This window comes from Ceratotherium simum, chromosome 23 (assembly GCF_057802395.1).
Source record: "Ceratotherium simum simum isolate JZ-2026a chromosome 23, ASM5780239v1, whole genome shotgun sequence".
Classification (NCBI taxonomy): Eukaryota; Metazoa; Chordata; class Mammalia; order Perissodactyla; family Rhinocerotidae; genus Ceratotherium; species Ceratotherium simum.
In genome coordinates this window covers 12763141-12785802 of record NC_141922.1, presented here as the reverse complement: position 1 = coordinate 12785802, position 22662 = coordinate 12763141, and the positions used below count along the sequence as shown (strand labels likewise).

Sequence of the window (22662 nt, the reverse complement as noted above, 5' to 3'; positions counted from 1 at the left end):
CATAGACCCCAGAAAAGCAGACTTAAAATTTTTTAGGATTTAAAGAGCTCAGAAGACTTCCAAAATGAATAACTGGTCTCGAAGCACTAAAGGGGATGTTTTATGCAAATACACCTGAGTATCAGCTCAGTCAGGAAAGAAGCAATTCTGGCAGGATAAAGAAAGCTAAAACAAAACAAAATAAAAAAGAATAAACACAGCATCAAACAAACTCAAAAAGGAATGAGAGGCAAGATTAATAGGTGTGGGGGAGACTGGGACAGCCAATGTGCTCCCCTTCACTCTGCCAGGGCCTGTGCAGGCAAGGAGAAAACGCCCCAACCCTCATTTGCCACTAACACTGGCTATTATGTCAAATTATCTTCTAATTCTTTTTCTTAAAAATATCAGTCTAGTCTTCCACAGCTGCTATGAATAACTCTGAGGTTAGTTAAGTTATTAGAAGGTCTTCTAAGAGGAGACAGAGAGCACCCCAGCTCTTCCTGAGGGGTCACATGCCTGGGTGGTTGCCCTGCATCTCCAACAGCCTCTTGGTCACTCCATTTGCACATTCTGCCGTGCCTTCAACTCTAATGTCCCTGCTGAACCCCCCTGAGCTGTGCTGCCACGAGCACCTCAATGTCATCAGCTCGGGGAGGCCTCTAACTGAGGTCTACACCTCAGAAGCATGCCCAGCACATGGCCAGCGCTCAGGAAGCTCACGCACATGATGACACTGTGCATCTCCGAAGCCGCTGTGCTCTCTCTGGCAGGCGACTGGCAGCCTGCAGGCCAAAGCCCTTGTTCTACATTCCTTGAAGGCTGCGGCTCTCTCCTGAGACCCTCCCGGGAACTGACGTTTCCTCTGCTCACTAAAGCTCCTGTATGGAAAAACAACGTATTCATAGACTACAGAGAGGGTTTGAATAAAATCTCACCAGATACGACTCTATCTTCAACAACAAGGAAATCTATTCATTTTAAGCCTAGAAAAACTGTCCTTCTGAAAAATCATTCACCTACACCTAAACACATACATATAAAAAAATCCATTCATAAATCACCATCAGCACGCTTTTCAAATCTTCTCCACTTCCTAAATTCTCCAGAGCTACCATTTACTGAGTGCGGTGTGCCTGACCTAACGCTCAGGAGTTTAATACACATTATCTAGAACTTACCTTATAAAGCAGTTTTGTTATCACGACCACCTATTTTAAGCGTAAAGAGACCCAAGGTTCAGAGAGTTGAAGAGAGGAGTCACTGGCCAGTCACAGCCAGTGACTCGGGCTCCGTGTGACTCGAGGCCAGGCTCTTGGCCCTGACAGTGCTCTGCTTCACCTGTGAATGGCACTACGTCCACCTGGTTGGAACATTCAGAGACTTAACTGTGTTCCTCCTCACCTCTGCATCTGTGAAGGGTCTGCTCAAATGTAACCTCATCCAGAAGCCTTCTCTAATCCATCCCCTTTGCCCCGGAGCAACTCCTTCTATCTCTGAATTTCCACAAGGCTTAAGGGACTAAACATTCTCCACCTTGTGTTAGAGCTGTACTTTCCCAGGCTGTAAGCTTCCTTAGGGCAAGATCCATATTGTCTTTACATCTCTCTGAGCCTGGCACATTCTGGGCACTCAATATAAGCCTATGGCAGTAATTCATGGTGTAAGTCAGGAGGATTCTTTTTTCAATATCCTTGTACCTTTGGTTTTCAGTAAAACAGAAAACCCAGAGGTCTTCTATGCTGGGAGACCAAACAAAAATACATCTTTGAAATTTCAAAGAAAAAACAAGACCCAGAAGATGGCTTTAAAAATTATCCTGACAATTTTTGAAAAAAATTGTCTGCAGAAGTATAATTTACATATTCTAACATGCCATATATAAGTATTAATGACGTAAGTTATATTTATACAACTCAGGACAATACAAATGAAAATTTTATCATTTCCTATTGCTTTTCACAGTATAGAGCTTAAGAGTGAAGTCTGTTACTTTAAAAAGCAGACAAAGACACAATATATTTATTTAGAGAACAACTGTGTGTATAGAAGGAAGAAGCTATTATTGTCTCCATGCTCAGACGGGGAAACAGAGGCACAGCGAAGTGGAGGGGAGGGTGCAGGCACACTAAGTCAGCAGCAGAGCCGGTCAGGATTCCAACACGGCAGTGTGACACCGTGAATGACACCGTGCTACACACAGAACACAGCATCAGCTATTCATTTGTCCTCCAAACTCCTTCCAGGACACTGATAATTAAGAGAAAAGTACTGGGATTCAAGGGGCTCAGGGTTGGTTCTTTCACAATGACTCAGACATTCCTGCCCACAAGAAGCACAAGGATTTCCCCGGCTTCCCCTTCCACAGCCTGGCGGTCGGGTGACGTAGCTAGCGAGCTGGGGCCAATGCCACTGCTGAGGGCAAAACTCACAGATGCCCTCTAGGCCGGCAAGGTGGCCAATGCAAGGTGACAGATGTGTAATGCTTTAAAAAGGATTGGGGGAGACTGATAAAAATAGGCCAAAAAAACCACAAAAAAATCCAACATCAATAAAGGACAACAGCCCACGGGAAGCTTTAAAATCGAGCCACTCAAACGGCTGTCTTCCCATGAGATAAAAAATCCAGGCAACTGTGAAGTCATCAATATATGAATAATGCTGCTAATAGGAAAATATTTCCAGGGCAAGTCTGAATAGTTCAGGAATGCACTTTCATGATGGCAGGCCACCTTCATGTCCCGAGGTCTTCCCTTTCCACTCCCCTCTGCCTTCTTGCAGCCCCAGACATCCAGTTTAGTTGTATCAGTGACCCCTCCTTACTCTGGCACATATTTCTGGGATATGCTCTCACTGATTCGGCTGTTGTTCATTCATTCAACTGGGGCCAATGCCAGTTGTTCATTCATTCAACTGGGGCCAAAGCACGGATGGAGCGCCGCCCCCTCCCCACTCCACGCCAGAGACGCCAGGACAGCTCACTCACAGCCCCCGTGCTTGAGAAGTCTGGTCTCGTAGGAGGGGGACAGTGAAACAAAGACTTCCTTGGCCCTCTCTTTCAACCTGTGAGCAGCACCTCTCCTTCACGCGCCCACCGTGACCCCCCGTGCTGCCCCTATGGCACATTTCCTGGCTTCCTCTCCGGCCGGAGTGCGAGCTCCGAAGAGGGTGCTCCTTCTCCACTCTTTGGCACCTTCCCAGTGCCCAGAAGACTTGTTGAACTGAACAGATGCAGCAGGATCAAACAAACTCCCACTTATTGAATGCTCGCTATGTGCGAGTCACTTGATAGACACCATTCCATGTCCTCTAAGCAGTGACCAGCATGGCAGACACCCAATCCTTATTTTCAGATGAAGACCCTGAAACACCGAGATCAGCTAAGTGTTAAAATGAGACCAGGGCAGGGACAGGATTGGCACGAACAGGGGAAGGAACCCCAGTCTCCTGGGTGGGGCAAGGGGAAGAAGGCTTCTTGGAAGAAGAGAAAGTCTAGTGTCACAGCTGCCCAGGTGGCTGTGGTCTGGCTTGATGGACTGGATAGTGTGTGACTGACTATATTCTTTGATTAATGAGGGCATTAGTCTCTTCACTTAAACTGAAGGCAAGGGTTGCATCTGGCGTGATATTCTCCGTGACACCGAGCAGTTGTGAACAAGCATTTACAAGGCCTTCAGGATGCCAGGCACCACGGTGCTCTCGTACGAATCACCCGCCAGCTTATCAGACCGGCGCTAGGGTCTGCGTGAGGGAGGGAGGCCCCATTATCAAAAACGTGCATGAAGCGCAGGGTCAATACTTACAGGAATTCACACGACACTCAGAGGGGCTACGTGATGCCTGCTTCTAGGGACTGATTTCACGAGCAGATGGGAATGAACTGTAATTAATGTATCAGTTGTTGGTATTTCTAAAAGCTTGAAAAAGTTAGTCCTTTTAACTAAGTTAAATAAGCTTCTTGAGATCAGATTTATCATTCACTGACATGACAAATCCTTTCTTGAGTTAAGGTGCTTACATTGTGTGGGGTTTCACTATTCAGAGCACCTGCTCCTTTACCAGACCTGGGCGACCTCACTCTGGCCCCTACTCCCAAGAGGACTCTTAGAGTTGAGGGTTGCAGCGGCCCCAATGCCAGAGGCATATCCTTCATGGGGCACTCACTATGTGCCAGGTGCTGAGCTAAAAGCTTCCTGTCCTTCCCATTAATCTCCACAACTGTCTCATGTCAGGTACAGTTCTGTCATCACTCTGTAAGAAGTATGGAACTGTACAATGGGAGAAAACTGCAGTTCTACAGCTTAAAATTACTTACAAATAGAGTAAAACAAACCACAAGCAAGCAATACGTGTTTCACATACCTGTTCTGTGGGACGGGTATCATGTTGCTCACTTACATTCTTCCGTATTCTAGAAACATCTATAGAGTCTTAGCTTAACAATCCTAACAGGAGTCTCTCACAGTAGTTCAAGGCTTTGCATTTTACAAAATGCTTTCTCCATATATATTGTCTCACCGGATTCTGATGGCAATTCCTTGAGGAAGGCAAGACAGAAATGGATCGTCTTCCTCAACATGGAAAAGAAGAAACTAGATCTGGCTTGCCATCTTAAGGCCCATTTTAATTTTCTATCCTATTTCAGCCACTGTTTGACCAGAAGTAAATTCTTTAACCTTTCCAGGGCTCAGTTTCCTGAGCTGCACAATGTGTTGCAGATTGGTTTCACCCTTCAGCATCCTTCTAGCTCTAAAAAATCCAGGGTCTACAACGTAATTTTAGCTTGAAGATGAAAAACAAACCAGTCTTGGAAAGCCTGAAGAACTTCTAGTCTTAATAAACATATAGTGAAGTTGGGGGTGGTGGGGAGCTGCTGATCAGGAGTGAGAACTTCCGTGTACTTAAATTTGTAGCTTTGATTTAATCTCGCTGGACCTCACATCTGAAGAGGGGTTAGGCAGCAAAATGTTTCTGCCAAAGGCTTAGGGTGGTGAGGGTGGGGTTCTGAATTGCTGAGTTCTTCCGACCTGGACTGGAGCTTTGCTCTAACACAAGGGGGCTTTGCTTGGTGGCAATTTAGGTCAAACTTCCTTGCATTGAAATAGGGCAGCTGGAGTTTCTTGCAAATATTCCTGAGCTGGATTCAGAATAATTCTTCCTACTTCTCCCCTCTGTATTCCTCTTATCAGCGGGGACTTCATCATGAGTGTCTCTTTCTGCCTCACTGGAAGCCATCATCCTTGAGACTCCTAAACCCACAGCCGTGGAAATGACTTCTGCTGCAAGCAGAGACCTCTGCTTTACTTGCTGTGGAAAATGAACGGCAGATTCAAGACACTCTTGTTTTCATGCAAATGGTTCTATCAGATCAACGAATGAAATGAAAAAAATGTAAGGTCTTCAAAACAGAAGAGAATTATCTCTGCACAGAGCATCAGCTGATCTTCAACAATGTCTTCTAAGAACTCCATTCTAAACATTATCACTCTTCCAAATGTGAGGGCGCACGAGCCAGGCTAGCTACAGGACGTAGCTCACGTTTCACGTCCCTTATGAAAGTCACGGGAAGGTTGTGCTCCTTGTGTCTCACCAGCATGGGCCAAATCTCTGAATATGATGTCTTGCTAAGAGCAGCCTGGAAGGACACTCTGATTTTAGTAAAAAGGGATTTCTATTTCCAATTACGGGTTTTTTTTGGGGAGTGGAGGGTAACTAGTCTATGCTTAGTTGACCACAGTTGCTGCGGCCAAGTCTCTAAGCGCTTGTTTCAGCAGCTGGATCACTAAATAAACTTGGTCTTTGTCTTCCAGGCCTTTGGTAAAGAGCTAATCAGAATTCATTCAGGTAGAAGAGATATGCTTAGAATTGAGTCAGATCAAATATACTGAGTCAGACATAAAATATATTATGAGTTTCTGTTCCCTTGAGATAAAGTTACAAAGGGGAGGAGGGAGGTGAGGGGCCCTCTTGGCCCCCAGGACTCTGGTGTCCTTCTCTCCTGTAGACCTTTTTCATGATTCTCAATTACCTGGAGGCTCTCTGAATAGGTACAGGCCCTGCCTCTCTAGACAGGTCATCACTACTATGTTGGTAACCATAATTAGGGGGTGTGAAACCTTTCAGAGTAACTTCTTTGATAATTTTATTTGGTCTGGAGGTTTCTCACGGTCCTCTTTAGGGTGCAGAAAGGGAATCTCTGCTCTTATCAGATTGCCACCCTGATGGAGAATATCATTACCTAGGTGAGCAGTAACATAGTACTCTTCATTACAGATCTGCAACTTGGTATGTCAGCAATTTAAAAAAAATTCTGATGCCTTATTTACGTGCATTCTAGTACAATGTATGGAACAGTAAGAAAAACACTGCAAATTAAACCTTTGGCTCACGTGTGCTGTTACTCTTATGGCCACTGGTTATCTTTGATGAGTACCGTTCATGCTGAAGCCTTATTTTAACTTTTCTCTGTTATTTTATGATCTATGAGGCCATTTGGGGTCTCTCTAAGAACACAGCTCCCATTTATAACACTATTTCAATGGAGAATAAGCTCTGAAAAAACACTGTTTTGAATACAGCTCACATTTCCCAGAAAATAGCCCCAGTGTGATTCAAATAGGCACGGCATTGTGCACTGAGAGGCCCTCGAAGCCTGTGTTAGCACGAGCTGAGCACACAGGGAGAACCCTGCATTTACATTTACTGGCTGAGACCAAACCCAAAGCTACAGCTCTGGGTACCTCTCCATTTCTCCCTGGCTGGGTGACCCTTTGATGCTGGCAATTCTGTGCCTCGACTTGTCCCTGCGCAGGTGGGAACACACTGACTTTCTGAGCAGGGCACACTCTGTGGATTCAGGATCCAGGAGAAGCGCTTTGTTGCTACAGGACAGGGTGGTGGACTGTTAGCCTGCGGCACTAGCCCCACGGAGGCATTTGATGAGGCACTGCATAAATAACCCTTCTCTGGGTCAGATTCTTCCCCAGGTGGTGTCCCATGGAAAAACAGTCCTCATCAGAGAGCACAGGAGTGTGGGCTCAGGTCACACGGGACCTGGGTCAGAATCCCAAATAGCTGGGAACTGTAGGCCAATTATTCAGCATCTCTGAACCAGTCCCCTCGGCTATGTGATGCCAGCAATTGTATTACCGACTTCATTTTGTGAGCCTGAAATGGGAAGTGCTGGGCTGAGGGCCTCTCATAAAACAAGCGCTCCATAACTATTAACTACCACTATTACTACTACTACCTTCAGAAGAGAGACATTTTAGCGTAGAGAAAAGTAACTTTTCAAAGAACTAAAATCCCACCCCACGTTATACAGGAAAGAGCACAGGTTTTGGAGCCTATGTAGACCTTGGATGGAATCTCAATTCTACCACCTACAGAGTGTGTGACCTTGGGCAAGTCAGTCTACCTCCTTAAGCCTCAGTTTCCTCATCTGTGAAATGGGCACAAAAGCACATACCTCATAGGACTGTGTGAGGTTAATACAAGATAATGCATGAGGAGTGCCCACAACACTTGCTACCGGTCCTTGGCAAATGGCAAGGTCCCTATTTTAAGCTGCCCTTGACCACACATTCCATACTTTGCCACTCAAATGCTCCTTGCAATTTTTACGTCAAAGCTGGGTACACCACCAGCCTTGAGGATGGAGTCACAAAGCCCTTCTCAAAGCCCGTACCTTTCCCGGCGTTTCTAGGAGGCAGCGGAGGCGCCTCCGAGGTTGGAGATGTGGGCGAGTCTGTGCTTGTGGAGACGAAGATCTGGTTGGTGAAGGCGCCATAGGAGAGCCGCTGTTTGTCCCTTGGAGTGCTGAATCCAGGCAGTGACAGCTTGTCCTGGGGGGAGATACTGGAGGAGTGGCAGAAGCTCTGAGGTCTCGGTGAGCGCTCTTTCTTGATGGGGCTTGGCTGATGGATGAAAGCACAGGGTAGGGGGGAGACAATAATCAAGGACTACACTTCAGGTGTACAGAAGGTCTCTGTGGGGTGGGCTTGTTGGGAATCTGGGTTCCTGTGGCTCTCTGCACTTTATGAGGTCAGCCACCATGAGAGCCTAAGAGCCACGACACAGTACAAGTGAAGGATCCAGATACTACACTTGTGATTCTCACGTCACCATTACCAGAGTCACAAGAGGGAGACACCAGTTAGGGATCAGCAGTATTCAGAAGCATAAGGGCACAGTCAGATTTAACCTTCAATTAACAAACACCTGCCCTGTGCAGGACACTTTCATCAACATCCGAACAGTTTCCACCTACTGCATTTGTAATCTACGACCTTCATTCTTCCTTCCTGCTCAACTCTTTCATGTCCAAGTTTTCAATCCTCACCTCTCTTCTCATTTTACATCCTCTTAGAAAGTAACCTCATTCATCCACACACTTGGATTCCCAACCATTTCCAACCACCTATGAAGGATCACTGGTGTTTGCACTCCTGTTGACAGCATTATGATCCATGCAACTTTCCAAGTTAGAAACCTCACTGTCATCTAGAGCCACGGGGTCCTGCACGGAGAGCTCAGAAATGTCCTAGAGCAGCCACCCACCAGCTCCCACTGAAGCACGGGCCTCCTGAACAGCCCCTGACTCCAGTTTCTTTCAATTCTAGCCCATTTTCCACCCTACAGCCAGAGCTGGTAGGAAACATTGCTCTTCTGACAATAAATCTCTGTTGGCCTGTGACTGCTTGCATAAAAGCCAAAAGGCCAAACTCCGCCTGCAATGCCCTTCTGATCTGGGCTGCCTGGCTCTGCAGGGTAGCCTCCTGCCTCTCCCCACCCAACCCATGCAACGGCACCCCACACACCGTGCTTCTAACCCTCCTCAGATTCCATGCTCCATCCCGACCCCTGGCCTCTGCACATGCTGCTCTCCCTCCCTGGGAGGATGCATTCCTCCCTGCTTCTTTGCCTGGCAAGCTCCTCCCTACCCTCAGAACCCCATCTCCAATGGTACATCCTTGATCAGGTCTTCGTGGCTTGCCAGGGCTGAGGCAGCTGCTCTGTCCTCTGAATACTTCTCAGGAACTCCCCCAAACTCTTATTATAATGGTATCCACTGTATTATCATTTACCTCCTCTCAAAGTGCTGCATGCCTTTAGGACAGCTTTGTAATGCCCATCGTCGACCACTCCTTACATCCTGCCTGGGACAGAGGAAGTGCTCAATACACATCTGATGAAAAACGCATGACTGAACCTTCAGAGATAGTTAAGAGCTACCTATCAGAGTCAGACAGAACTAGGTTTAACCCCGAGACTGTCTTTACTAGCTGTGGAACTTCAGACAAAAGCTGCAAAATCTCTGTGTGTCGGTGTTCTCTTCTGTAAAATGGAGGCAATAATAATGCCATAGTGGGCTTTTCGTAAAGATGGTCTGAGGTAACACAGGCATGCCTTCCGCTGCTTAGGCTGTATTTAAGTACTCAATAAATGATGACTTACTATTTATTAATTAGCTGTTTTGATGGCTAATTTTATGTGTCAACTTGGCTAGGCTATGGCGCCCAGGTGTTTGGTCAAACACGAGTCTAGATGTTGCTGTGAAGGTATTTTTTACATGTGATTAACATTTAAATCAGATTTTGAGTAAAGGGGATTACCTTCCATAAAGGGGGGCCTCATCCAATTAGTTGAAGGGCCTAAGACAAAACACTGAGGAGCCCTGAAGGAGAAGGAATTCTGCCTCCAGACTAGACTGCACCGTCAGCTCCTGCTGCAGTTTCTAGCCTGCCAGCCTGCTCTGTGGGTCCTGGCCTTCCTGGCCCCCACAATCATGCAAGCCACTTCCTTCAAGTCAATTCCTGTCTCTCTCTCTCATCCTCTTGGCTCTGTTTCTCTGGAGAACCCTAATACAGCTGTTAGTGGCACCCAACAAAGACTAAACATTGAGCAAAGAAAATGGCCCTAGTACATCAGGTCAGAGGACCAAAATCAAGCTCACAAAGAATGGATCTTGTCCATATAGTGTAGAACAAAGGGAGAAGTGCTTAGGAATTCAGAGGCATTATTTATACTCACTTTGTCATCCAGATCATCATCGCTTTCATCCATCTCCTCCTGTCGAAGATTCCACTCATATTCTACGTGGACATGTGGATTGAACTTTCCAGATTTAGCCTGGGAAAGCTGAAAGTAACAATGGGTGGAACCATCTTTTTTAAATGCCAAACACCCTAATATTATATAAACACTGAGCAAATCCATCTTATTCGTGGTTTCAAATTAATCACCAGTAGCTGCCGTGTACTGCAGTGTACTTGCATGATTGTACAAAACTCATTGTACAGGCTGGGCTGCTAAAAGACAGGCTAAAGAGGAACTGCAAAGAAGTACAGGCAGAGCCTTCTTTATTCTGATGACTTGACTTCTCTCCAAAATTAAAAGTGTTTTTAATATTCAAGTCAGCCTCAAAATGGCAAATTCCTGGCTGGAAGATGAAATCAGACTTAGTCAAGTATGAGAGGTAGCTCTTTGGAGTCAAGATGGTCCCAGTCCAATCTGTGCCCACTTTTCTCACCCAGAAACGGGGGCAGGGATAACTGCAGCCTCCTCAAAGGGTTCTTATAAGGATAAGGACAACTGTTGGGCCTGGACCCAGACCTGACACTTAGCAGAAACTCCAGGGAATGTAAGGTGGCTCTCCTAGCTCCTCCCTTCCTGCGGTTCAGAGAATCTCGCTACGCTAAGGCCAGAGTTATAAGCAAGAACTAAGGGGATGAAAAAGGTGAGTGCACACAGAAGGGGGAGTGGGGGGCGCAGTGCGTTCACATTTTAAAACCACTATGCTCTGAACTTTACTTGCCAAATTTTTGGAAGTGGCTTCCCAAATAATTCTTCTTTACTGTTAAGCTACAGAGAAAGCCTAATAGTCTGGCAGATAAAAAGCAGGACGTCAGTCCATAAGCCCATGTGGTAACAATACCTCTCAAAGGCCTTTTAGCTCCTGCATCAGAACCGCACTCAAAAGACATGTGGATGACAAATTTATCATTTTACCATTTTTTTTCAAATGTAGCCTTAGTGCTTGTCTAAATTTCTTTAGCCAATGTTCAAAAAAATGAATCTGCTTCTTTTATCTCCAAATTTCAGTTTCTGACAATGACATTTTAAGGTAGTTGGTCTAATAAATCTCCCACGTCCATTTTTGCTTACCAGATCTTCACACTGGGTAGCTTTTAGTCTTTTTGCTATGTCCAGGGCAGTCTCGCCAGCCTGGTTAACTAAAATAGGGGAAAATAAAACTTCATAATTATCTGGGTTATATCTTGAAAAGGCAAGGAACAATAATCAAATCATAATGTAACACATAATCTCAGTTTTAGCCAACCAAATGCTCCGACTATGGTTATTAAGAGAAACTTTGCAGCACTCTTACCGACATCCACAGTGGGCTTGCTCCTGAGAAGCAGCTTCAAACACTCAGGTTTCTCATACACACTACAGTAGTGTAGAGCCGTATTTCCCAAGGCTGTCTGCTTATCCAGGTTCCCACTGAAAAATTAAAATATTATTAGGAAAAAATGACAATCTATAACTTAAAACTACAGATTAACTTATTTTACAGATTAACTAATTTTTATGCTAACAGGTGAGTCAAATTTGAGACCTACTTATTACAAGCAGAGAAAACTATGTTTCCAACATTACACCTAAATTTATAAGCAACATAATGACAATAATAGCCAGCATTTATTGAGTGCCTACTATGGGACAGACACTGTTTCTTAGCTTTTACCTGTATTAGCTCATTTAATCTTCAAACCACCCTCTGGGGTAGGTTCTATTATAACCTGTATTTTACAGATGAAAACACTGAGGCACAGAGTGGGTCAAGTGCTTGCTTTCAAGGTTATTAAGATATGGACAACAGAGCAGGGACTTGAACGTGGGCTGTTTGTCTCTGGAACCAATGCTCTTAATCACTACACTGTACTACCTCTAAGGAAGAGGCGGAGGCATTTACTGTTTGGCTTCTTTCCAGGCACCATTCTTCATATATGGGTTCAAATTCACTCACTATTTTGATCTTCTCCTTTGGCTGAGCTCCAGTTCCTCATCATCTGTGGCTTACAGAACTACCCAATAAAGAATCCAGCAAATCCAAATCTCCTGTGTTCAATATTATACTGCTAATAGTATGTCCCAAATTTGAATTAGCTATTGAGTCAGCCACACACACTGCTGTCTTTTATTGAACTTACGAACAATGAAAACTCATAGATCCTGTTGACCCGTGCTGTTAAGGCTTCTCTCTTTCAACCTCTCCTAATGCTGCAGGTTTAGGATGCAGATAGGATTTTACATTTATCTAGATCAGGGGGTGGCAAACTACAGCCCACAGGCTGTATCTGGCCCTGTATTTGTTTTTGTAAATAAAGTTTTACTGGAACATGGCCACGCTCACTTATTTACATATTGTCTATGGCTACTTTCACACTACAGTGGCAGAGGTGAATAGTTTCGACAGACGCCTCATGCCTGCAAAGCCTAAAATAATTTCTGGCTCTTTGCAATTCCCAATCAGTGCAAGTAAATCAGGCCACTGATGGGACTGATGTGTATTAACTTACAAGGCACATTCATAGAAAACAAAAACCATACCAGTTTTGTACAAGGAAGTCAACCAAATGGAGAGACGTCTGGTCGGCAGTTCGCACTGCAAGATGAAGGGCTGTCTCCCCGAGCTCCTAAAAAGGATAGTATAAGTATAAGTAGGGTGATCATAGGTCCAACTTTGCCTAGAGCAGCTTCATTTACATCAGGTGCCCTAAAGTAATTATTCATAGCCCCCCTTTTCACTCTCAAATCGTCCTGAGTTAGACATGGTCACTCAACGAATTAGAGCCTCATTATGTGGTGTTATGATAAAATGAGCCATCTTTTCAACAGATTTTCTGTATTCTTTTTAATCTTATGATTTCTGTGAAGCCTTACTTGTCCGGGATCCAGCAGTGGTTCCATCAGCTCGACCCCCTCTGCATAGACTTGAATTAGTGCAAGTAAATCCCTGGATTTGATGGCCTCAAGCAATTCATTTAGTTTAGCTGATGAAGATGTGCAGGTCTTCCTTGAAAATCTATGATCTACATACTTTGCAGTGATATATTCTTTCCGCACAGTCCTAAAACAGAGCAAAACAAAACGAAGAGGAATTTTTATTTTCCAAGAGCTAAGGAAGATTTACATTTTTCTGACAAGCAGTTCTCTTTGAGAAGAGTTATTTTAATTAAGGTACGCTTCTTTTCCACATTCAAACAAACCAGGTTTTAGGCCAAGTTATTCCAATAAAGACAAAACGAAGAAACTGATATATATTTACTAGTGTGTGCAGGTAATATATAGTCACAAAATTAACGGGCACACAGATAATAGTAGATTTCTTTTCCGCCTTGAGGAATAGCATGAGAAATCTGCTATTTACTACTACTTCAAATTCAGCTACATATAAAGAAATTTAAAAACCTAAAAAGTCGATACAATTCTAAAAGACCAATTATAAGTTTTCAGAGCTTTGTGGAAAGGATTTTAGCCTTCTGATATAACTCCCTATTTTAATAGGTAACAAAATCGAGTCTCAGAAAGGCTGTCCTTTAAAGCCACACCCACAGGTCAAGCACTGAGCTCTGGAAGGATACAGACGAGCTGTCTTTCCTACAGAGATTTCAGTCAGGGAGCAGCAGACTGCTGCAGATAACACAGCCGAGGGGCCGGCCCCAAGGCGTAGCGGTTAAGTGCGAGCACTCCACTGCTGGCGGCCGGGGTTCGGATCCCGGGCACGCACCAATGCACCGCTTGTCAGACCATGCAGTGGTGGTGTCCCATATAAAGTGGAGGAAGAGGGGCACAGATGTTAGCCCAGGGCCAGTGTTCCTCAGCAAAAAAAAAAAAAAGAGAAGGATTGACATGGATGTTAGCTCAGGGCTGATCTTTCTCACAAAAAATAAAAAACTAAATACAAAAAAAAGATAATACGCCCGAGGTCTGAGTGGGTACAGTGCATTTCTCCTTCTCTTGAGGACTCAGCCCTTCTCCACTTCAGCTCAAGTGGTTCTGAGACTACCTCCCAGCTGCAGGGGTGAGTATATGACCTAGTGGCCTGATGGTTGGTTACCTGTGCCACCTTTGGGGAAACGCTGAAATGGAAGTCAGCTCAGAGGAAAGCAGAGACAAGAGTCAGAAGGGTAAGCTAAATAAGGTCCAGATGATACTGTTTGTATCCTGTTGATACTGTTCAACATCCTGGATCCAGCAGTACCTGAACTCACCCTTTGAATTTCCTGGTACATGAGCCAATTAATAAAAAGACAGTAAATAGATTTTGGATTCAAATTCTACTTCTATAAGTCACACATACCAGCTGTGTGACTTTGGGTAAAATACTTAATCTTCATGAGCTTCTGTTTTTTTCATCTGAAAATAGGGACAGTAACTCATTGGTATATTTTGAATTAAAGAATGCACAGCACCTAATAGGTAAATCTTCTTTCTGAGAGGGCTCTAACTCAAGGGACATAAACTTTCTTGCTCAGATACAGCCATTCCATCTGTGGTAGCTGCTGCTGTGTCCCACATCCCACAGCCAGACAGCACTGTTTAAAATTGCGCTGACGCCTTTTTCTTTCATCTGGCTTGGCAGCGAAGAGTTGAGCTGGTTGGTGGTGGCACATGGCCTGTGGTGACTTGCAGATTCTCCTCAGTAATCAAGATCTTACTCTTACAGGTGTCCTTTGTGCTCAGGTAAAGTCCTTTTAGGATGGCATGGCCTGGCGAGTTGGAACACTTCCAGACACCTGAAAGCATGGCCTTAGCCTGGCTTCTGAGTCTCCTGCTGCATGTGACTTACATAAAGTTTCAAAGGCAGCTACTGTGTGATAGATGGAGCATTAAATGTCTTGTCTGAGATCACCTGCAATGTACGTGATGCTGGGTAAATCAAGTTCTTGGCGCACCTCAGTTTCTAATAGTTTACTAATAGTAAACTATTAGTAATCACACCTGCCCCACTTACTACCTTTCAGGGAACTAAGAGCTTAGGTATGGAACAAAGAGTGATGCACAGCTATGGGTTCATTTCAAAGCTTCTTTTCTAGTGTTATCCAAGAGGGCAGAACCAGGATCAACGGTGGAAAGTTACAGAGAGGTAGACCGGTGACCACCATTTCCATGCATTAAGCTAGAGTGCAGCAAGGTCTGCAGGTGGGCTTCCTGTTGCTGGAAGCATCACGCAGACACTACACAACAATTTGGCAGAAACAACGCACAGGGTACTCAGGTATCACTTGGGGAGATGCCCCGGGTCACCTTGAAGATCACCTCCCACCTTGGGTCTCTAAGTCTGTGGCTGTAGGAAGTGTCTGAGCTCTCACCATGCTCAGTACGTTCAACTTTTTCTAGGCACTCAGCCCACAGCCCTCTGGCAACTAAAGGCTTTCTGACATGCGGCAATAGGGAGGGTGGAAAATAGACTCGTCTGAAAGTCTGGACACCAGAGTTCTAGTCCTACGGCTGATGAAAGACAACTCTCTCCTTTTGTCCCCCACCAAACCCGGTCCTTCCCATCTACCCTGGTTCAGGTAATGGTACAGGCCATTTACCTAGATGCTCAGGCCAATAACCTAGAGAGTCATCCTCACAATTTCCTTACACATCCCATATTTGGCTCTCCCTTCAAAATATATTGAGTATCAACTACTTTTCACCACCTTCACTACTATCATCTTAGTCCAGTTTATCTCCATTTCTCAGTGGATCTAGTGTAACAGGGTCTCTTCAGTCTCTGTTTCCACCTGCCCCCCAGACAGTGTGTCCTTCACTCATCAGCTACAGCTGGGTTTCCCAACCTCAGCCCTATTGACATTTGGGGCTGGATAACTCTTTGTTATGGACGGCTGTCCTAGGCATTGTAGGATGATCAGCAGCATCTCTGGCCTCTACCCACTGGATGCCAGTAGCACCTGCCCAAGTCCTGACAACAAAACGTCTCCAGACATTGCCAAGTGTCCTCAGGGGACAAAACTGCCTCTGGTTGAGAACCAATGAGCTGCAACGGTCCATCTAAAACGTAACTGAGACCATGTCACTCCCTCTGTTTAAAACCTTCCAATCACACTTAGAGTAAAGTCCAGAAACATTCCAGGACCTACAGGGCCCTATGTGCCCTGGTCCCATCTCCATCTCACATGGCATCTCCCACCACTCTCCCAGTTCGGTTCGCTCCAGCCACGCTCACTTTCTCATGATGGCTTGATTAAACCAAGCCTGTCCCCGCTCAGGGCACCTACACTCACTGTTCCATCTGCTGGCCCGCTCTCCCCCATGTGCGTCCTGTGTATCCTTTAGATCCCCACTCAGACGTCAAGTCCTCAGAGATGCTCCCTGACCACCCTAATGAAAATGCCCCTACATTTCCACTCCTTCTCCTGTTATACTCTCTTCATAACACTTATCACTATGTGAAATTACATTATTTACTTTTTCATTCTCTGTATTTTCCTCTCCTCAGTCAGAACATAAGCAGGACAGGAAGTCTCTTGTTCTCTACTGTATCTTTAGTACTTAAAAGTGTGCCTGGAACATAGAAGTGGCTTAGTAATAGGTGAGTTATCGAATTATGTGTTACAGGAGATTCACTTCATGCCTAGGCTGCTGGCCAAATAAAAGAATTAATAACAATGATGACGATGGTGATAGTAAGAGTAAATACATAGCACTTACTCCACGCCAAGGGCGGCTCAAAGTACTTTTTATTTAACCCCTGTAATCCTCCCCACTCCCTCAGAAGTTGGTACATTTTTTCAGATGAGGAAACTGAGGCATAGGCAGTTGAAGTTAGCTGCCAAGATCTCATGGTTTAGGCAGCGGCAGGGCCAGGCTCTGCACTCCAGTGCTCAGGCTGCAGTCTACGACCTTCACCACCACACCAGAGATTCAGAGAGTCACGAGCTCTGTGAAGGGGAAGGCCTGACAGAGATCAATGACCATCTGAGGCCACGCATCTGACAGGGGCAGTCCTGACGCTGCCTCCCACGTGAGAAACAGGAAATAAAATCTGTGCCGTTATGAAATTTATCCTAAAGTAATGCCTTCGAGGTTTGGGTCATGGAAACATTTAAAAAATGCTGGTGTGAGCAAGGCTGCACCATGTGTGTCCTTGAGCACACACTGTCATCAAGTTTGTGAGGTAACTTCAGATCATCTCTTCACGGTCGTTTTATGATCAAATTAACTCCTGAAAAGCCTTATTTCTCAGTGTAATTTGTGCTCATTAGTGTGAAAAAGACACTCAGGCAGTTTCTGTGCTAGGACGATGTCTGAATGTTGTCATTAAGCCAGATGCCCCCAGATCAGGTGAGGGTATTGCATATGCCCCCAACATGCCCGACTCTTCTTCTGTGACACTTACCACAACTATGACTAACTAATTAACTTCCCACTTTCTTGGTTAATATCTGTCTTCCTTTCTAGGCCCCAGGGATCATGAGGACAGGGATTACATCCAGTCTGCGTTTTGCTGTTTCCCCAGCATCTAACACAACATGTAAACATGCAAACAACAGAGTGAACATGCAATAGACATTTGCTGAATTCAAGAAAAGACAACTGCCAAGAGGCCCTCTGGGAGATTTTATTTCATGATTTCAGATTGGAAAAAACACGATCCTCGAACGTGTCCCCTAAGAGTTTCAGTGCTGTGCAAATCTGGTGCCTGAAGAACCACCAGGGAGGGGCTGCCACAGCACGGAGGCTGGGGTCAAGTCAAAGCCTTCCCTGATACTCAAAATCAGAATTAAATCTCTTTTCCCCTCTTCACCTGCAGCATTTAAAAAATTTTCAGTGTAAATTCAATGGAAAAATTTCTGAATAGGTTTAAAGATTCAATGACTCAAAAATAAAAATGATATCAAGAAGTGTTTATGGAGAGTTTCACGCCCACGCCAGAGTGAGCACTTTCATTAGTCTCCTGTGTATTTCCCAGTGTTTCTTCAAGCAAACACAAGTTCAAATAAATACATATGTTTATGTATTCTTCACTGCCCAAATCTATTTGGTGTCAGAGTCCAGAGGGAGTAGAGTTCAAAAATGAGGGATTTATCAGCAAATTTACCCAAATTTGTGTACCTTTTGCCCTCCCACCAGCAACACACGAGAGAGAATGTCTGTTTCCCTACAGTCTTGCTGAGGGGGCTGCTAGGTACCGGAATTTTTGCTAATCTGACATGAATCTCCCATCGCTTTTGTATGTCTCGTTTATCACAACACGCCATGATTTAGAGATAACTGTCCTTAGGAAGATTTATCCTCCTCAGAGCAGGTGCTCAGCTGCTAGGGGAAGGTGACAGTGAAAATAATCTGTGCATTCCAGAAATATATTTCAAAATACTTTTCTTTGCTCTGCTTTTTCCTCCTAACAGAATTTTCTTTGGGAAAAAAAAGTTCTAGAACCACTAAGACGTTTTTTGAGAGGGTACAAGAACAATTTCAGAATGGTAAGGAATTCATTCTTTAGTACTTACATATCACTTGAAGGAGTGGGTTTTGGTGAGGGGCTGGGTAAATTTGCTTCCATAATATCATTAAAACTATTGTTTCCTACATTCTTGGCCAGCTGTAACATAAACAAAACAGAACATAGCAAACTTTTTACTACTAGTTTAAAAGTTTCCTGTTATTTGCTTTTGAGACTTCTGAATATGTATTTTCCTTCATTTGACTTAAACCATCCATTCACCTGGTCAACACATATTTAGTGAGCATCTACAATGCGCCAAGCCTTGACTTTTAGAGTGCCTGGAATATAGAGATGGGTAAACCATGTTCCCTCCCATAGGAGCTCATAGACTAGCATGGCCATTGATAAGAAAGCCAATAATTTTTATAATACAGTGTGATAAATGCTGGAACAGAATAGGATGTGGTCCTACACACATACATGAACTATCTGAGATTAGACAAAGCAGGTTCCACATGTGAATCTAGGTTAAATGCTTAATGACCAGCAATAGCTTTTCAACCACCACCATGCCTCACTTTCAGATCAAGCAGATTTACTTTCATTGGACAGAAAAGAATGTAGGATGCTTCTGTATTTGGTACAAATTAAGATGCTACAGGCAACTAATGAAGAGGCCTCAGGAAGCATTTTGTTTCTGGGTTCAAGACTCCTCCATGAAATTTTGTCTGCAAGGGCCTTTGGTTATTCAGATAATTTTGGGATCACTGTGAAGTTTAAGAAACACTCATGCAACTAGGTCTCTGGAGGAAAAATCTTGGATTTCCTGCACAGTAGTGTTTAGGGTTTGGACTCTATTTCTAGTTGTCAAACTGGGTTTCATTAATACGAGTCAAGGAGATAGAGTGACACCATTTCCATACTAAAGAAGAATGTTTCAGGTTTTAGGTCTCAGCCTTTTCTCTATCATCCTCAAGTGAATTAGAGCACCGAGTACCAGTATGATACTTTCTAAATTTCCTACTTCCTAAATCAAGAGGCTCACACCACACAAGACAGACCATCATTGCTTAATGGATGCTCAGATGACAGAGGCTGCTGGCTGGGTGACTAATTGCCCTAACTTTTGGGTATTTTTCTCCAGACAAGGCTAGTGATAAGCTAGGCTTTCAAATTTTTGAGTCCCAGGCTTACTTAGGTTCTGCCGAAGAGCCTTCCGTCTGAGAAGGAACCCAATTTTACTTCGAACATTTTCATTCTCAATATAAAAACTCTCTCACCGTGCACCAGGGCTCAAATAATGCCAGACAGGGCTCACGATCACAAGGCATCATGGGGGATGCCAAGAGGGCCTTCTTTTCCTTCATTTGGTGTACTGCAGGGCCCAACTTAACTTTGACCTGAGGAGGGCTCCCAATTTAGGTGAATCGTGATGGGAAGGGTAGGGGTTACGTGAAAAACACATGTCAGTGTTTATAATACTTTTTTCCATATTATATACCTAAGCACCACAACTTCACACAATTTTCTTCCTTACTACCTAAAGAAGTTATGGGTTAAGGAGTGATTGCATTTATGACAGTAGCTAAGAGGCTACCCTCAATACATGTGTACTTTTACAAACTTACAAACAGTAAAAATAGAGAAAACCTCTTTAGTCATTATTTTTAATAACATAAGCCACTAAATAAAGTGAACATGTGAGTTCAACCCTAACTCCCTTTATTGCTATTATAGTGAATCATACAAAAACTAATTCTGAAAGAGAAAAGCAGCTTTGAAGAAGCCCATCCTAGAAGAAAAGAGCCAGTTTAGTTGAACTAATTTTAGAAACGTATGATTCACCAGTTCTTCAAACAGGAAATAGAAATAGTCAATGTCACATACCACAAAATTTACTTTTTAAATATCTACGCAAATTCACTGAATTTAGGAATTAGAATTCTTTGTACTCAGCAGAAACAAAAAAACCCAAAGCAATATATTAAATATTTTCATGACAACAAACAAAGTTTCCTTCCAAAGTACAGGTCACTACTTACCAAGAGTTCAGAAGTTCCTAATTTGTCTAGTTCCAAAGACTGAATGCGAGAAATATGAACCCCCATTTCCCTGTGGATGCCGGAACATTCTATACAGGTCAATATACCCAAGTTGGTTGAAAGCCAGGTGGGTTCTGTGGAAAGGATTTTGAAGACAATGAAACAAACAAGATATCTAATTTTAGTGTGCTAACTACAGAGGAAGCTAAAACAGTAGCAGTAAAACTTCTTAAGAATTATGAGGGAAAAATTTAAATGGAAGAAATGAATGCTTGCGGTTTAGCCTAGGGACTATTATAAAACTTAATAGCTTATTAGAGAGCAAAGGGCAGCAAGACAAATTTTTAAAAATTTCCTTTCAATACTGAATTGACAACAAAATTAAGTGCTTTATTCTTATGAAAACGAGAGAAAGACTTTTGTTCTCAGTTCCATGAAACATCCTGAGGCCTTGAGGGAGGTGTTCCCTGGTGGACTCCTGACAGTGATGGGTTGAGGGCCTATTAGTGCAGCACGAAGGGACTGGGTTCTGCAGCATCATTAACCTCACGTGACCACTTGCTTCAACCCAACATCTTGGTTATGGCTCCTCCATAGCACCTCCTGGTGATAAGACAGCTTTAAATACTGAACCAAGTATTTCTTTATACCAAATGTTTCTCTCAGAGACCGAAGCCTGTGCTACAACTGCCAAGAGTTCCAGAACAGTGGGAACAAATATTTCTATGTTACAAAACCTTCAGGGTTCTCTCTCTGTGGCAGGCTTCTTTTCAATAGGTTAATACCTGAGTATTTCCTACTCCTCGGCCATATTTTCACACTGTGTGAGTCACGATCACACACGTACACGGAAACAGTAGAAAACATGTGGCTGTTCTCTGAGGTGCTTATGGAATGTTGTACAGAGAAGTCCATTTTCATAATTAAAAGAATAAGAAAGTATATCATAATGCTTCAGAATAACAAGTTTGTGTCTGTGTTCTAACCCCACTAGCTTTGTGACCTTAGGCAAGTCACTTAACCTCTCTTAATTTTCCAGTTTTTTCATCTGTAAATGGGGATAATATTAGTATCTTGCTCACACAGCTTCTGTGAGGATTCAATAAATTAATATAAGCAAAACAACTAGCACAATGCTTATTACAACGTAAGCAGTGAATAAATGTTAGCTACTGTCAACATCTAGGTAATACACATGCTATTTGAAAATAGAAGTTTGGGGGAAGGTGACACCAATGTGATACAGAGGTTGGGGAGGTTTTACTGAGCAGAAACAAAGGAAAGTAATATAGCGCATGTCAGCCTATTTCACATACACCATTTTATTAAGTCCTCATAACAACTGAGGTTTATTCTCCCATTTTTAGGATGAGGAAATCAAAGATCAGAATAGTAAACCTTGGCACGAGGTCATCCAGGCTGTGGGTGGTAGGCTGGTGATTCAAAACTAGGATGATGGACTCTGTGTCCAGTGCTCTCTCCACACTGTCCATGGTGCTACTGAACTGGACTTTTCAGGAAAGGTAGCACTTTGGCAGGTGACCATGTAGGGAGAGCACGTGTGAGCTTTCCAAGTAGAGCACAGAGCCTGGGTGAAAGCAGCTCAGAGGTGAGAACACTCAAGTGGGGAATATGTGTTGGGTGTGTGTCTATATGCATAGGAAGACAAAGCCTGTAAATAACTAGCTCATTTATACTCTGCAGGAAGAGAAAGGACATTTAAGAAGCCAGCCCAAGTTTGGGGGCAAATACCTGACGAGCCACAATCGCAGCAGACGTCATTCCCAGGGAGCCGCTGGACGTCCTCGATAATGGCTTTTGTCAGGTCTTCCAAGCTGTTCTCCCCCGTGCTCTGCTCTCCACGGAAGGCCATGGTGAGGGCCTCTTCTTTGCTGTTGGTCAACACTGATATCCATCTGTTGTCAAAAACAGGAGGCGGGAGACAGAAGAGCAGGGCCATTGCTTTCTCCTTCTACTGCAAAGTATCTCTTCTCATCAAGAATGTCCAAAAAAGACCTCTGCCCCCCAGATAGCAATAAAGTGAAGAAAGATGAAAGAAATTAAACCTGAAGGAAAGAGAGTTAAAGAATGAAAAGCAACACATTGGAGAGAATGAGAGAGATGAGAGGAACAGATGAGAGAGGTAAAGATCAATATAACTCAGGATGTGCACAAAGA

General features: G+C 43.9%; 1 protein-coding gene across 3 annotated transcripts in view; it reads right to left on the bottom strand.

Moving 5' to 3' along the window:
• ASAP1 (ArfGAP with SH3 domain, ankyrin repeat and PH domain 1) overlaps positions 1-22662 on the bottom strand; it is a 352794-nt gene that overhangs the window by 27061 nt on the left and 303071 nt on the right. For all 3 annotated transcript variants that reach the window (XM_087447447.1, XM_087447446.1, XM_087447448.1), the window contains 9 exons: positions 22237-22400; positions 20485-20618; positions 18507-18598; positions 12928-13114; positions 12595-12680; positions 11369-11484; positions 11146-11213; positions 10012-10119; positions 7667-7895 (listed from right to left, as the gene is read on the bottom strand). In XM_087447447.1, coding sequence (XP_087303573.1) covers positions 7667-7895; positions 10012-10119; positions 11146-11213; positions 11369-11484; positions 12595-12680; positions 12928-13114; positions 18507-18598; positions 20485-20618; positions 22237-22400 — 1184 coding nt within the window. The remainder of the gene's footprint in view (positions 1-7666; positions 7896-10011; positions 10120-11145; positions 11214-11368; positions 11485-12594; positions 12681-12927; positions 13115-18506; positions 18599-20484; positions 20619-22236; positions 22401-22662) is intronic.